Source organism: Verticillium alfalfae, genomic scaffold, assembly GCF_000150825.1.
Source record: "Verticillium alfalfae VaMs.102 supercont1.4 genomic scaffold, whole genome shotgun sequence".
Taxonomy (NCBI): Eukaryota; Fungi; Ascomycota; class Sordariomycetes; order Glomerellales; family Plectosphaerellaceae; genus Verticillium; species Verticillium alfalfae.
Genome location: NW_003315035.1, coordinates 193,990 through 206,622, shown reverse-complemented (window position 1 = coordinate 206,622; position 12,633 = coordinate 193,990). Strand labels below are relative to the sequence as shown.

At 54.1% G+C, this 12,633-nt stretch overlaps 4 protein-coding genes across 4 annotated transcripts in view; 2 read left to right on the top strand and 2 right to left on the bottom strand.

The window, feature by feature from the left end:
* Positions 1 to 981: 981 nt before the first annotated feature.
* Positions 982 to 2,817, top strand: VDBG_03465 (high-affinity nicotinic acid transporter; the record flags this gene model as incomplete). The annotated part of the gene is made up of 7 exons (XM_003005466.1): positions 982 to 1,145; positions 1,219 to 1,789; positions 1,888 to 1,903; positions 1,976 to 2,210; positions 2,268 to 2,322; positions 2,392 to 2,489; positions 2,549 to 2,817. The coding sequence occupies 7 exons, from the start codon at positions 982 to 984 to the stop codon at positions 2,763 to 2,765; spliced, it is 1,356 nt and encodes a 451-aa protein (XP_003005512.1).
* Positions 2,818 to 3,167: 350 nt separating this feature from the next.
* On the bottom strand, positions 3,168 to 4,969 carry VDBG_03464 (conserved hypothetical protein; the record flags this gene model as incomplete). The annotated part of the gene is made up of 3 exons (XM_003005465.1): positions 3,168 to 4,199; positions 4,312 to 4,370; positions 4,429 to 4,969. The coding sequence occupies 3 exons, from the start codon at positions 4,967 to 4,969 to the stop codon at positions 3,168 to 3,170; spliced, it is 1,632 nt and encodes a 543-aa protein (XP_003005511.1).
* Positions 4,970 to 5,823: 854 nt separating this feature from the next.
* On the bottom strand, positions 5,824 to 9,912 carry VDBG_03463 (predicted protein; the record flags this gene model as incomplete). Its single annotated transcript, XM_003005464.1, has 3 exons — positions 5,824 to 6,419; positions 6,543 to 6,660; positions 6,997 to 9,912. The coding sequence occupies 3 exons, from the start codon at positions 9,910 to 9,912 to the stop codon at positions 5,824 to 5,826; spliced, it is 3,630 nt and encodes a 1,209-aa protein (XP_003005510.1).
* A 1,415-nt stretch (positions 9,913 to 11,327) lies between these two features.
* The window catches only part of VDBG_03462 (conserved hypothetical protein), a gene marked incomplete at both ends in the record, with an annotated part of 2,307 nt that continues 1,001 nt past the window's right edge, over positions 11,328 to 12,633 (top strand). The window contains 2 exons of the mRNA XM_003005463.1: positions 11,328 to 11,365; positions 11,621 to 12,558. Of these exons, the coding sequence (XP_003005509.1) occupies positions 11,328 to 11,365; positions 11,621 to 12,558 (976 nt within the window). The remainder of the gene's footprint in view (positions 11,366 to 11,620; positions 12,559 to 12,633) is intronic.

Sequence of the window (12,633 nt, the reverse complement as noted above, 5' to 3'; positions counted from 1 at the left end):
CGAGGTTCCGAAGCGGAAATGCCGCCGGGGATCCATCGTGAGGCCCATAATTAAATGTACCCCCTCAGGCTCGAGCATTGTTCAACCAGCGTCCGGCCATGAAATACGGCTGGGAAATATGCCTCATTGGTCGGGTTGTAGATGGAGGTGGGCTTGTCTGGTGATTATGCCCTTGTGCCAAAAGACAGGCCACCCAGCTGGTGGAGCTTGCGTCTGGGCGCTTGCCAAGACGGCGACGAGGGTCCCAAGGAAGATATGAACGAGGAACTTCATGGTGTCTCGAAGCGAACCTGAAATGAGAGCAAGATAAATTGTACAGCCTAGAGAGTCCTCGTTCGGGCCAGAGCCCTCAACTTATAAGTACGGCACTTGCGCTACCCAGGATGCTGCTGCGCCGCCATCCTTTGCCAATGCCACTGTGCAGGAGCGGGTGAGCGCTGAAAGGATTCGCAGCAGTGGCCCCGTGTCGGGGAGGCCCAAACCAGAGACATCTTTCGAGGCCCCTTGGCGGAGGCTGACAGGCAGCAAATGGTTGAGGAGATGCTAGTGCATGTGGGCGTGGGAGGTACGTGTCGCCATGCGGGCGCGAACCTCTCGCTCCCTGGTACCCAACGCCGCCAAGCCACTCAGTGGTGCCATTGGTGCTGGACTCGAACGATAAATCCCCGAGCGCAGTTCCTGATGCAGTCATCGTCATTCTCACAATATCGATGGCATCCGTACACTAAGTCGACCTCCCTAGGTACCTAAGGTAGGTATCTAGGTAAGGAAGGTAGGTACCGTAGCAAACTCTGGAATTTTCGCATGATTACAGCATGACTTTGCGCTTATGTAATCACCGATGTCGCCGCCCGGGTGATTCCGCTCTTCACAGCAAAAGTTGTATGGCTGAAGGACGAGGACTGTTTATTCCCTTGGAGTTTTGTGAGAAACACCAACAGCCGCAAGCTCTCAACAGACGAGACGGACCAGCCTCTGACGATGGCTGCCGATCAGCCCGGGGATGTGGTTTTCGATGGGAATCAGACTTCCAGCACAACCAGTCTCACGATGAGGAATGTCAGCGAGGAGAAACTAGTGAGAAAACTAGACTTGTACCTCATTCCCCTGGTGATGCTCTTGTATCTCATGAGCTTCCTCGACCGGTATTGCTTCCCTTCCTTAATTTTTGGGGTGGGCGTGATGAACAATTACTTACACTCTTGAACATAAAAAAAGTGTCAACATTGGCAATGCTCGCCTATACAACCTCGAAGAGGACCTTGGGCTCGTCGGCAACCAGTTCCAGGTCGCCGTCTCGATCCTCTTCGTGACGTACATCTTGTTCGAGGTCCCTTCCAATCTCGTGCTTAAGCGCTTCACGCCACGCCGCTGGATAGCCTTTATTACATGCGCCTGGGGCATTATCGCGACCCTGACGGGCCTCGTCAACTCGTACGGCGCGCTCCTCGCATGCCGCCTCCTGCTCGGCATCTTCGAAGCCGGTTTGTTCCCGGGCCTGAACGTTTACCTCACATTCTTCTACACCAAGCACGAGCTCGCTCTGCGTGTGGGATACCTCTTCGTATCGGCCGCTATCGCTGGCGCGCTTGGTGGTCTGCTCGCATACGGCATCGGACACATGGACGGCGTCCAGGGCATGAGCGGCTGGCGGTGGATCATGATCATCGAGGGCATCCCGACTTTTGTGCTCGGCATAATCACGTACTGGGCCCTGCCGAATGACCCCGCCACCGCCTACTTCTTTACTGAGGAGGAGAAAGTCATGATGGCCCGAGACTGGCGAGAGGTACAGCCAGACGAAGAGCGCCCAGATTGACGCGCGACATGTCCAGCTCGTGACGGAAAAGTTTGGATTTTTCTGGCATCGGGGCTCTTTGGCGGCAGACACCCATGTTATACGGTGAGTCCGCCACCATTATCGAGCCACTGCAAGCTCATAAAGGCCATCTGTTGACTGACTCTGCTTGACCAGGATTTTCCACGTTCTTGCCCACCATTATCCGCGGCCTCGGCGACTGGACGGTGGCTCAAGTCCAGCTCCTCACGGTTCCGTGTTACTTCCTCGGCGCCGCGACGTACATGTGCATCGCATTCCTCTCGGACCGCACGCGCAAGCGCGGACTATTCTGCGTCATTTTCGGTACCATCAGTGTCGTCGGTTACGGCGTGCTGATATCCCCGACTTCCCAGGGCGTGCACTATTTTGGGTGCGTACAGGGACCGCCGCTTCTTAGCACCGCACTCTTCTTGCTGACCCATGATAGATGTTTCCTCGTAGCCACTGGACTCTACGTTGTTGTCGGGCTGCCGCTCGCCTGGGTGAGTCGCATTCCACCTGCTCCCCTTCCCTGCTATACTGGAACGATGTTGCTGACGAGGTGTTCATAGCTGCCGAACAACTCTCCGAGATATGGAAAGAGAACTACGGCCAACGGAATGCAGCTTTCGACGGGTAACTGTGCAGGCATTATGGCGCCATTCATCTAGTACGTTTCTTCTCATCTTCCGTGGTAAGCTGAGCTGTCAACTTACTTTGTGTCTTCAGCGGTTCTGCCGACGGGCCGCGGTACATCCGTGGTCACGCCACGACACTTGCCATGGTGAGCATGGCAACTTGCATCTATGCTTTCATGTGGTGGTATTTCAACCGCCAGAATAACCAGCGGGATCGCGGCGAACTCTCTGACAAACACCGCGACCTTTCGGAGGAAGAGCTAGCAGAGCTGGGGGACGAAAGCCCGCATTTTCGCTACACGATTTAGACTTGATACACAAGAGCCAGCGCCGCGAGGCACACGCATCCTCTTTTGACCATACTTTTCCAGCCCGTTTGTGTTTCGATCATGATGATGCATGCCGTCTCGAAGCCACTCATCAAGAGACTCACAGCTAACGAAAGCGCAAAAGAAGAAAAAAAACACAAGAGTCTCGGGTATCCCTAAACGCCCCAGCCATTCGTCGAGACATGTACAGTCTTTCCCTGCGCTTATTCGCCTTGCAACCGTTTCCACTTGGTGAAGCATTGGAGACGGCTGCGGCTGCGACCAAACTCGTCGCTGATCTTCTGCCAATCAATAGTCGACTCAATTGGACGGGTTCTCAAAGGACCCCTAAGAGCTTCGCGTGCCTCTTCAACAAATCTCAAAAGCAAGCGCTCTTCGTCGTCAGTCCAGCCGGACCGATCCAGATTCTGGCCGCAAATGACGTAGTTTCGGTATCTGTCCCGAATATCCTCTGGATGGCGGTTGAGTTCCTTGGACAATTTCGTCCACTGCTTGCCGTGCTGCTCGACCAGCATCGCCAGGTCCTCGTCCTCTTCTACTGTCCAGTTGCCGCCGCGCGGCCTTGAAGTTATGGAAGTTCTTGCGACAGTAGTCGATCGTTTTTTGACGCGTCTTTCCAGGGCACACGGAAAAAATCGTGTTCCAAAGTGTATCGAGCACTTCGTTGAAAGAGTGCCGGCCGGCTCCGAAACGCTCTTGAATCATGTCATTGATTTCTACTTGCGTCAGCTTGTGCTGGGCGCTGAACGATTCGATGGCCTGTGTAATCCGTAGGAGATCATCCTTATTGAAGACTCGGTTGAGCGGATTCTGAGGCGTAGTAGGAGTATTTGGCTGGCTGGCTCGTTTCTTCGTCTTCCGGATTGATGTAGGAGTCTGCGTAGACCTGCGTGGCGTCGGAGTGCTGCCACCTGCTGCTTTGCTATTTCTCGCTTTTGCATTGCCGTTACCCATTGCAGCCTGTCTACTTGCCGCATCGCGTTCCTTCTGGGCGGACGAATATAGTTTGGTCTGCTTCACAGTCTGACTGGACGCTTCAGCTGTAGTGCTAGTCGTATGCTCCCCATTGGTCTTGTCACCACCGCTGCCGGAACCATTTTCGCTATCGTCTTCGATGTAGGGATCGGACCTGATGCTAGAGCTCTTCAGACGATATGTCTTCAGGGGCTTCTGTTGAGATGCCAGTGCGAATGTGGGCTTAGACTGCTGCTTGCGCTTCTGGCTAGCTGGCGTAGTGGCTAGGACGGGTGTCGCTGGTGGCCTCTTGGCTTGCTTGCTGGGCGTTGTCTCGGTGACAGGGTCGTTGTCGACATCTGGATCGGACGGCGTAGAGTCATCAACAACGTCACCGTTCATCCCGGGATTCTCGGCAGCGAAGCTGGCACCAAGAACGACAGCTGGAGCGGCCTTTGTCTTTAGCCTCTTCTTGTCAGCATGTCGCTCCTTTTCCGCTGTGCGTCAAGTTTCGTTTGGTGGCCTTTCGCAACAGGCTCAGAGGTGTTGTTGGACTGGATCGTTTTATGACCGTTTCAATGTCTTCCCGTGGCTGAGCCGAAGGTGGTGCATCAACGTCCTCGTCTGGACCTGGGAGACCTTTGGCGATGTCAGTGGTGTTCGGTATCATTATGCTCTGTCCACGCACCATCAATGGGTTCCGGGGTACGATCTCTGCTCGCAGCAGCCAAAATCGCATACTTGTCGAGCAGTCTGTCCTCGTCTTCGCTAGAGTAGATTGGCTGCGGCAGCTCGTCTTGCGAAGGGATTGGGGGAATTGAATAATTGAGATTTTGGTCCGCAGTGAGCGAGTGTTGGGTGGGCTGATACATATCATAGCCGTTCAGCAACTGTTCTTCCGCTCGCTGGCTATTATCTTGCTCCTGCTCTTCTTCTTCGTCGTCGTCGTCGTCGTTTTCGCTGTCGTCCGAGTAGGAGGGCGGGTTAAGAGAGGAAAAAGTCCGCAAGACTGGAGGGGTATAGTCGCTGTTATCCGACTCATCACCGGATTCCTGCGATTGGAACTCCTGGCCCTCACCACCGTATGCAGGCAGAGGAGGATCGAAGCGAGTGCGCGCAGAACGGGCAACAGGTTTGACGTCCGTTGTGAGCTCGGCGTGGGGTAAAATGCGGTTATCCTCCTCGATGGATGACTCTCGGTCGGAGTCACTCTCCTGGTCGAAGCTCATCTGGAACGTCTGCCTCTGGGTAGGTAGAGCGGAGGGGGTCGAGCGGCTCTCGCCTTGGTGTTTCGCGACGCGGGCGCGATCAGGGGAAAAAATCGATTTACGCGTGGAGGTGGATTCGACCGAGTGGGGTGGTAAGGGTGGTAAGAGGTCTGGTCACTCGAGTTGGAGTGGTGACTCTGGTGAGGCAGGGGTGAAGAGAGGTGGCTGGGAGCTCCTGTGGGGTCCTGAGACCCAAGTAACCCCTTCCCCTGTCGTCGTGGTTGATGGGAGCGGGAAGGAGCACCAAAAGAGTTTACATACAAGAGCTTCAAGCTTGGACCGCATCCGGAGGCTCTACTTCCCTTTTGTCCTTCCTCGCCGCCCACGGCGCCTGTATCCTGACTATTGTTGTGACGTGCTTGCCCAAACACCAAAGGGAAATACCAAGAAAGGAAAAGAGCATCAAGTTAAATGCCCTTCCTGTGGCCATCTGTTCCTAAGCTCCCGCCCTTTATCTGGTGTCGTTTTCAAAACATTTCGGCTTCTTAATGCCGAAGCCCCAGTCCTTAATCACCGTCCACCAATTCATCATTAATGAACAGATAAACTAGCCCATAACAACACGTAGTAAACTAGAAACGACTGAATTGCAATGTGAATGATGAATTTATCCTACGTGACTCTAACAAGACAAATCAGATACCCAGGCGGTCGCAATCAAAAGCATTCCATGCCACGAGACCTAGGTGGCTAGGTAGCTGCATGCATCATCATCCATGCGCTCACGTCACTCCCTGCAAGCCTCGAAATCAGTCTCACTCTGCAAATGGTGTGCATGCGGACACCTTGATGCAACCGCATCGTTTTGCCAGCAATCACTTCTCATCACTCCGCTTGTCCTTCCTGAACATGCCGAAAAACCGTCTCGATCGAGCGTGAGTCCGGGTTTGGGCCTCCTCCGAGGAACTCCCCATAGAGTCCTCGTTTCTACGCACAGAAGCCTCAGCGCTGGCGATCCTGTTGCGACCCGAGGAGCTTCTCACATGGTCCTGAGCAGCATTCTCGGAGCTGGAGGCAGTTGCTCCGCCCTCGCCTGTTCGTCGACTTCGGAAGTCTGCAAGAGACTTCATCTCGAGAAGGCGCATTTTGACTTGCTTTTTCGCCACAACGTATTCATCCTCCCCAGTAGTTTTGGAGGTAGCAGCCTTAGTTTTCTCCGAAGTGCGAGATTTGTTGGCACCCAGTACTTGTGCTGATCGTTTATCCTCGGTGTTCAGCTGCGCGCTTCCAACCGCCGGTTCATTAGAGGCCTCTGGCTTCGGTAGAGAGTTCAGAGCCGAGGGGCCGTGAGATTTGACGGAACGAAGGGCAGGGCTCTGCTCATATGGTTTCCCTCCATGGCTGTCCTGGTGAGCTATCCCCTGAAGAGCTGCTGCCGACTGCCCACGGAGAGGAATCTTCGGCGCCGTTTCTGCAACACTGTGAGTCGTTTTGCCTTGAAGATGGGGACGGGTTGTGTCAAATGTTGCGAATGGGTCTGCGCAAAGCCCAGATTTCTAAGCTGGGAAATCGGTAGGCTCTTTGGCAACGAAACCTGAACGGCCTGTGGCCTTCTGAGTCTTCTCAGAGGAGATTGAGGGGTTGCCTGGCATGATGTGACCAGTCGATTCTGCTAGGAATCTTGGAATCTCTGCCAACTCAGGCGCAATGTTCTGTGAACTTGATGTTTGGCACAGCGAAGGCGCAGGCAATACGTTACGCATCTGGCTGATGCTCTGCTTCTCAACAAGACCCGGCAGACTACATTTTGCTTCTAGTGGCCCAAATGACGGCGTTGGTGTCACTCTGATCGGGATTCGCGACTTTGGCGTGATCTCTTGATGACCATTTTGGGGCCTTGGATCGTACGCTGAATAAGTATTGACCATTGCCATGTTTCTGAATGGCTGTGGGTTACTGTATATGCCTCCCCCGAGGGTCGAAATTGGCGGTTGTGTCTTGGCTGGATTAATAGTTGGAGGTCGGTATGTAAAGTCCTCAACACGAACAACCATGATAGAGTCCTCTTCCTCCTCGTCTTCGTCTTCGGAACTTTTGTTGGTCTGAACCTGAACTGGGGTTGCGAGACTTTGGATAGTGTGTCCGCCGCCAGTTCGTTCCTTGACCTGGGCCCTGGCAGCATCCTCCAGCTTGTTGTTCCTCTGCAAGTCTTGCACTATGGATGGTGGACTGGGATCTTGAAATTCTGTCCTGTTGACGAACCTGGCATCAACTCTGTGTCTCTTTCCTCTCACCTCTCCTGCACTCTGGAAGAAGTCCGTAATTTGAGTCTGGTTGCGAGGCGAGGGCTGTCGGAGGGGTGCCTCGGACAGCGACTTGACGAGTGCCTGTTCTGGTATGACTGGAGATACGGATGAGGCTTGTGCTACAGCTGCCATTGGCTTCCTATGTGTGGGAAGAGTTGGCCAAAGGAGTCGAAGGGAGAGGCCATGAAGCGGCGGGTTTGGTGGTCGGTTTGGCAGGGGCGGCAATGGCTTGTTCGGAGGGGGTGTTGGCGGAGGTCCCCAATCCGCCACGTTTATCTTGGGGAAACGCACAGGACGAGTGGGTTGAGATTTGCGGGGTTTCGCACCGTGATTTGATGTGCTGGACGAGGCACCCGCTGAAGGCTTGACTTGATCGCTGTGTGACTGAATGTCTGTTGCAGCTGACGCGGTCTTGCCTTCATCTGAGATGAGTACGTCTTTTTCCACTGTGCTATCCTCCACAGAAGTAATGTCCCTGGACTTGGCGGATGGTGTAGGGGATTGAGCCTTGTCTTTCGAAGACTCGTGCTTTTTAGTAAGTTCATCAAAATATTGTTGTAGGGCGGGTGGAATGATCAGACTAGGCGGCTGATCCATATCCGAGGATACTGCTGGGGTTATAGGGCTAGCGTCCGGCGCGAGTTGTCTGACGGCCTCCTCAGGGAAGTCAGTGTTTTCGCTATTGCCCTCCTTGGTCTGGTGGCCGTCGCTGCAACCCTTTTCTTCGGGTTCTGCCATGGTGCCGGTGAGGGTAGTTCCTCTTTCCTTTGGTTGTTCAACTGGAAACGCAGCGTTTCTGAGACAAATCGGCTTTCCGTTGCGCAATATTGTCACAGCACTGTCGTGAGAACCCGTCGAAACAGCATCGGAGTCTCTGGATACGTCTTCGCGTATGGCTGGGGAGAGCGCTTGAATGTCCCTCGGCAACGGATTGATGCGCTTCGGTCCTAGTAACCTAAGTGGCGCTGGTACTGCCGTGATGTCAACAAAGTGGGTTTGATCTGATAGATGGTGACCAGCAGATAAAGTAGGGCTAGTCGGTCGCAGTGTCCGGAGTAGTGAGTCGGTGAGAGAACTGTGCTTCTCAGGTGCTAGGATTTGGGTTGTGCACAGCTCTTCCTGAGGCCTCCCGTCAGGTTTGCTGGGATTGACAGATATTTCGCAGGCGTCTTGGGTTTCTTCCTTCTCTGGTTCGTCGTCGGAAACCGCTGACGTGATTATGTTGAGCTTTGAGCGGCCCGGATTGCGGGCGCGGGTCCTCGGGCCCTTCACCACAGGCTTGGCAAGAGGCCTGAGATTGAGTTTGGGTTTTTGAATGGAGCTTTGAGGGAAAGGGGTCTGAGGAGTGAGGTACATCGCAGAAGCAGGAATCTTTGGAATAAGAATGAATCTTTCGTGGTTCTTTGTGAAGAAACTGGTGAGTTCCGGTCGTACGATATTGCAATCTCGCCCTTCACGGGCAGCCTTTGCCTGCTCGATGAGGAACCTGCGTGCATACTCCATCGGCGACAGGCGCGGTCGTGCCAAGCGATAAGTCACTTCTTTCGCGGCCCTAAACTCCTTCAAGCCAAGAGCTTGTGGCATGATAGGCGATGATAGGTGTTGTCTCGAAAGCGCTCCCAAGTCTGCTGAGGCTGCCGAGATGAGCAGATTTACAGGGGGCAGACTGAGTGACGACGATGATTTTTGAAATCCTGTCAGGGTAGTCTCAGACCTGGTCAACCTTGGTTCTTCGCGGGGCTGTATTGGTTGCGAGATGAGAGATTTGTCTATGCCTGTGCTACGCTTGGATCTTAAGGTTGTAGCACTCGGGGCTGCCTGTTTTGATTGTAGCGAGGATGCTGACTTGGCCGCACGAAGGAAGCCGGCACGTTGATCGCTCGGTATAGGAGGAGGTGGTGGAAAGTCTATCAGCAGCTCAGCCATGGTCGCCATGCTACTGCTGTACGGTAACTTGGAGGCGCTTTTCATCTTGGTTAAAGACTTGACTTTCTTCCCAAGAGAACGGATGGCGATAGCCGATACTGTTCCTTGAATCTGGTCCAAGGCCTGTCTTTCGTGTTCCGAGTTTTCTTCATCAGTCTCATAGTCATCAGTCCTGTTCCTAGTCGTCTTTTCCTCTGGGATAATCAACCCCAGAAGTGCTTGGTGTTCAATGGATAAGCCCATCTCCTTCGCCAGAGGATGCTGATGGAAGATCGTCTCTGACAGACCCGGATCGTGAGGCAAACCAGGGGACTTTGATTTTTCAAAGTCGGCAGCCCATTGGCCTCCATCTGTCACAGCGCCGAGAATCTCTCTGCCAGGAAACCCTCGGAGTATTGGTATGTTGAGTTGTCCCTTGGCCGGACGAGTGGACGAAGGGCTGGGTGGTAACTCTCTTGCTGGTAACGGCGATCGTACCTCCAAGGCAATCCCTTTCGGACAGGCTCTATACACCAGCGGTTTCGGCTTCCGTGCGAATCCAATGTTGCCGGTCTCTGTGCCGATCCCTTCGAGGGATGACTGCAAAGCCAACACAGGACCAAAATCCAGTTCTGGAAGCTCATGGCGTTTCTGGTCTGGAGAAAACTCCATGGGACCTCTCCAAATCGTACGGGAGGCCGGTCTCCCGTCAACTGTTAGTCCACTGAAGTCTTCATAGCACGGAAGCGACATTTGGGTTAACATACAATTGACGCTGCACAGTTCTGTATCCAAGGGCCGCTCTTTACACCGTGTCCGTGTTAAATATATGTCTCTTTGAGGCCTCAGTGGCAGCTTTGTCTTGGGAAGCTATCAGAGGCCGGTGAAGAGCCAGTCATTAGTCACCAGTCGTTCCTCTGCCATGCAACTCTCTGCAGTTGATGGGGCATGGGAGCGAAGCTTGCGTTGAAGGTCGCGGTGATCAGTCAAGGCGAGGAAGTAAAGTGTTGAGCAGATTTGAACAGAACGGAGGCGACCGCGGATTTCATAAGGCAATGAAGGAATGAAGCCCAGAACATCATGCATTCGTCAAGGTTACTACTGCCAAAGGAAAGGGCAACTAGGGCAAGAGACAGAACGTGAATGAGAAAGTCGCCCAGCTGTATTGAGAGCACGGGCCCCCAGTGTTCTTGTTAGTACATGACTGAGTTGGTTGAACATGTGAGGCAAGACTGTGTATGTGATGATGCTTGTATCGGGTTGACACGGATATTTCGGCTGGATGAACCAGCATCGCGGTGCCAGCGAGATGTACGTGAAGGGCCGCCGACAGCCATAGACGTATGAGTCTTGACACATGACGAGGGACCCTGACATCGACACGAGATTCCTATATCACGGAAAGCCCTAATCAGATGCTCAGGCACCGACCATAAGCAAGGAGATTGACGATTTCGGCATCTAAGTCCACATCAGCCGAAGAGGAGCAGGTACAGAGGTGGGTAACTTGAGCAATGGCGTGTGGTTCACGACAGATTCGTGATGCAAATGTGCGGCCTATGGTGACCTGTGTATAAATATACGACAGTCTATGGCACCATTGGCAGGATTTTCGCGTCTCAGAGTCTTCTACACATGAAGTCGCTGCTTTTTGGAGTTGACACGAGGAGAGATCAGTCGATACGGAAACGGGACCATGCCTGCCAGACACGGAGTGTCGTCTAAAAAGGGGTGGTGAGCCACAAGGGCCCATGCATTCTTGGGAAATGAGCGTGGCTGGTACTATCCACTCACCCCCCCTGGAAGCTACCCCAAGCAAGCTGAAAGAAGAGAGCGACAAGCTGAGGAAGGTCCCTTCTTCCTTGGCACTGCCCCAGTGGCTTTCTTGACTTGGCCAAAACAACGTCCATCCGCCCATCGCACTGGTTTGCGGGTTTTCTGTCTTGGGAGCCATCTTCTCTCGCACATTTTCACTCGGTTCGCTGTTGGTAAATCGCCGCCCCTCAATTCGTACAGCGCCAAAAGGCCGCCGTGAGTGGTCTTCTTCCAGGGTTCGGCGAGGGCGGCATGGCGTCGGTGAGGCAGGGGGTTCGGCTTACGCTTCGACCCTTGCTGCGAGCACAGCAGCCCACGACCGTGACGTGGGCCGGCGGCAATTGGGGGCCGAAATGCTCATTCTTCTCCACGCAGTCATCCAAAGCGAATGGTAAGCACCCAGGCCGACATCCCGCACTGAATGAGTGATGTTGCAGGTCCTCGGCATGATGACCTTGGGACGCCCGAGCCAAGAAAGTGCCGCCACACATATGCTGCAGCGCCAAGTGGTTGTCAACCATCCTCCCTTGGCAGTGACGAGCCATCTCACACCCTCGACGATGGTCGCGTGAGGAACTCGGATCTATGTTCAGGCTCAGTCTTTTACTGTGCGCTAACTTACTCCAGCCCAACCGCCCAATTCCAGGGAATCCGACGCCAAGCCAGCATCTGCAGCGTCTCCTCAGAACAGTCAGAACGGCAATGGAGAGCTCTCACTTCCCCAGAAGATGCTTGAGTCGGCTGCTACGTCGTTCGCGTCCATACTTGTCCTTGCCGCAGGATTTGGCATCGCTGGCTATGCCTATCACAAGTCCTACAAACGCATCGTTCTCAACAAGATGGCCAATGCCTTTGAGCCAGGCGACCCTGTTCTCGATCTCGCGGCCATCGGCAAAGAGGTGCCCATGACACCAGCCGATATGGATGACCGCTGGGTCAATCGGCCTGAGCAGCTTCGTGTCGACCAGATCGTCCAGGGCGAAGAAGTTGGACATTATCATCTTCTTATTGGCGACAAGGGCACTGGGAAGAGCAGCATGCTGATCGAGGCCATGCGCAAGATTGATGGCGACGGCGTCGCCATGTTCGAGGCCCACGCCGACCTGGAAATCGTTCGTATCCGCCTTGGCAAGGCCCTTGACTTTGAGTTCCACGAAGACTACATCGGCGGTTACTTCAGTGAGCGTGGCCCCCGCGACACCACAGCACTCCTGGACATCGAGCGCGCCCTCAACAAGCTTGAGAAGGTGGCACTCCTTAAGCGAGCTGAGCGCAAGAAGCCGCTGGTGCTCATCATCAATCAGATGCACTTGATCCGTGACGACGATGACGGCAAGGATCTCATTGAACTACTTCAGCAGCGTGCGGAGCAATGGGCGGCAGCCAACCTTGTAACCATGGTCTTCAACAGCGACGACTTTTGGGTGTATGAAAGGCTGAAGCAACTGGCCACGCGAATGGAAGTCATCCCTGTACTTGACCTTCCCAAGGCGCAAGCTTCGATTGCGCTGCAGAAGTATCGAGTCCGCTACTTTGGGCAACAAGTGTCGGCTCGCGAGCTGGAAGAGGTGTACGACCTCGTTGGTGGGCGTCTCTCGTTTCTGAACCGCGTTGCAAAAAGCCGCGACATGCTGGCCATGTGCAAGCGCATCTGTGATA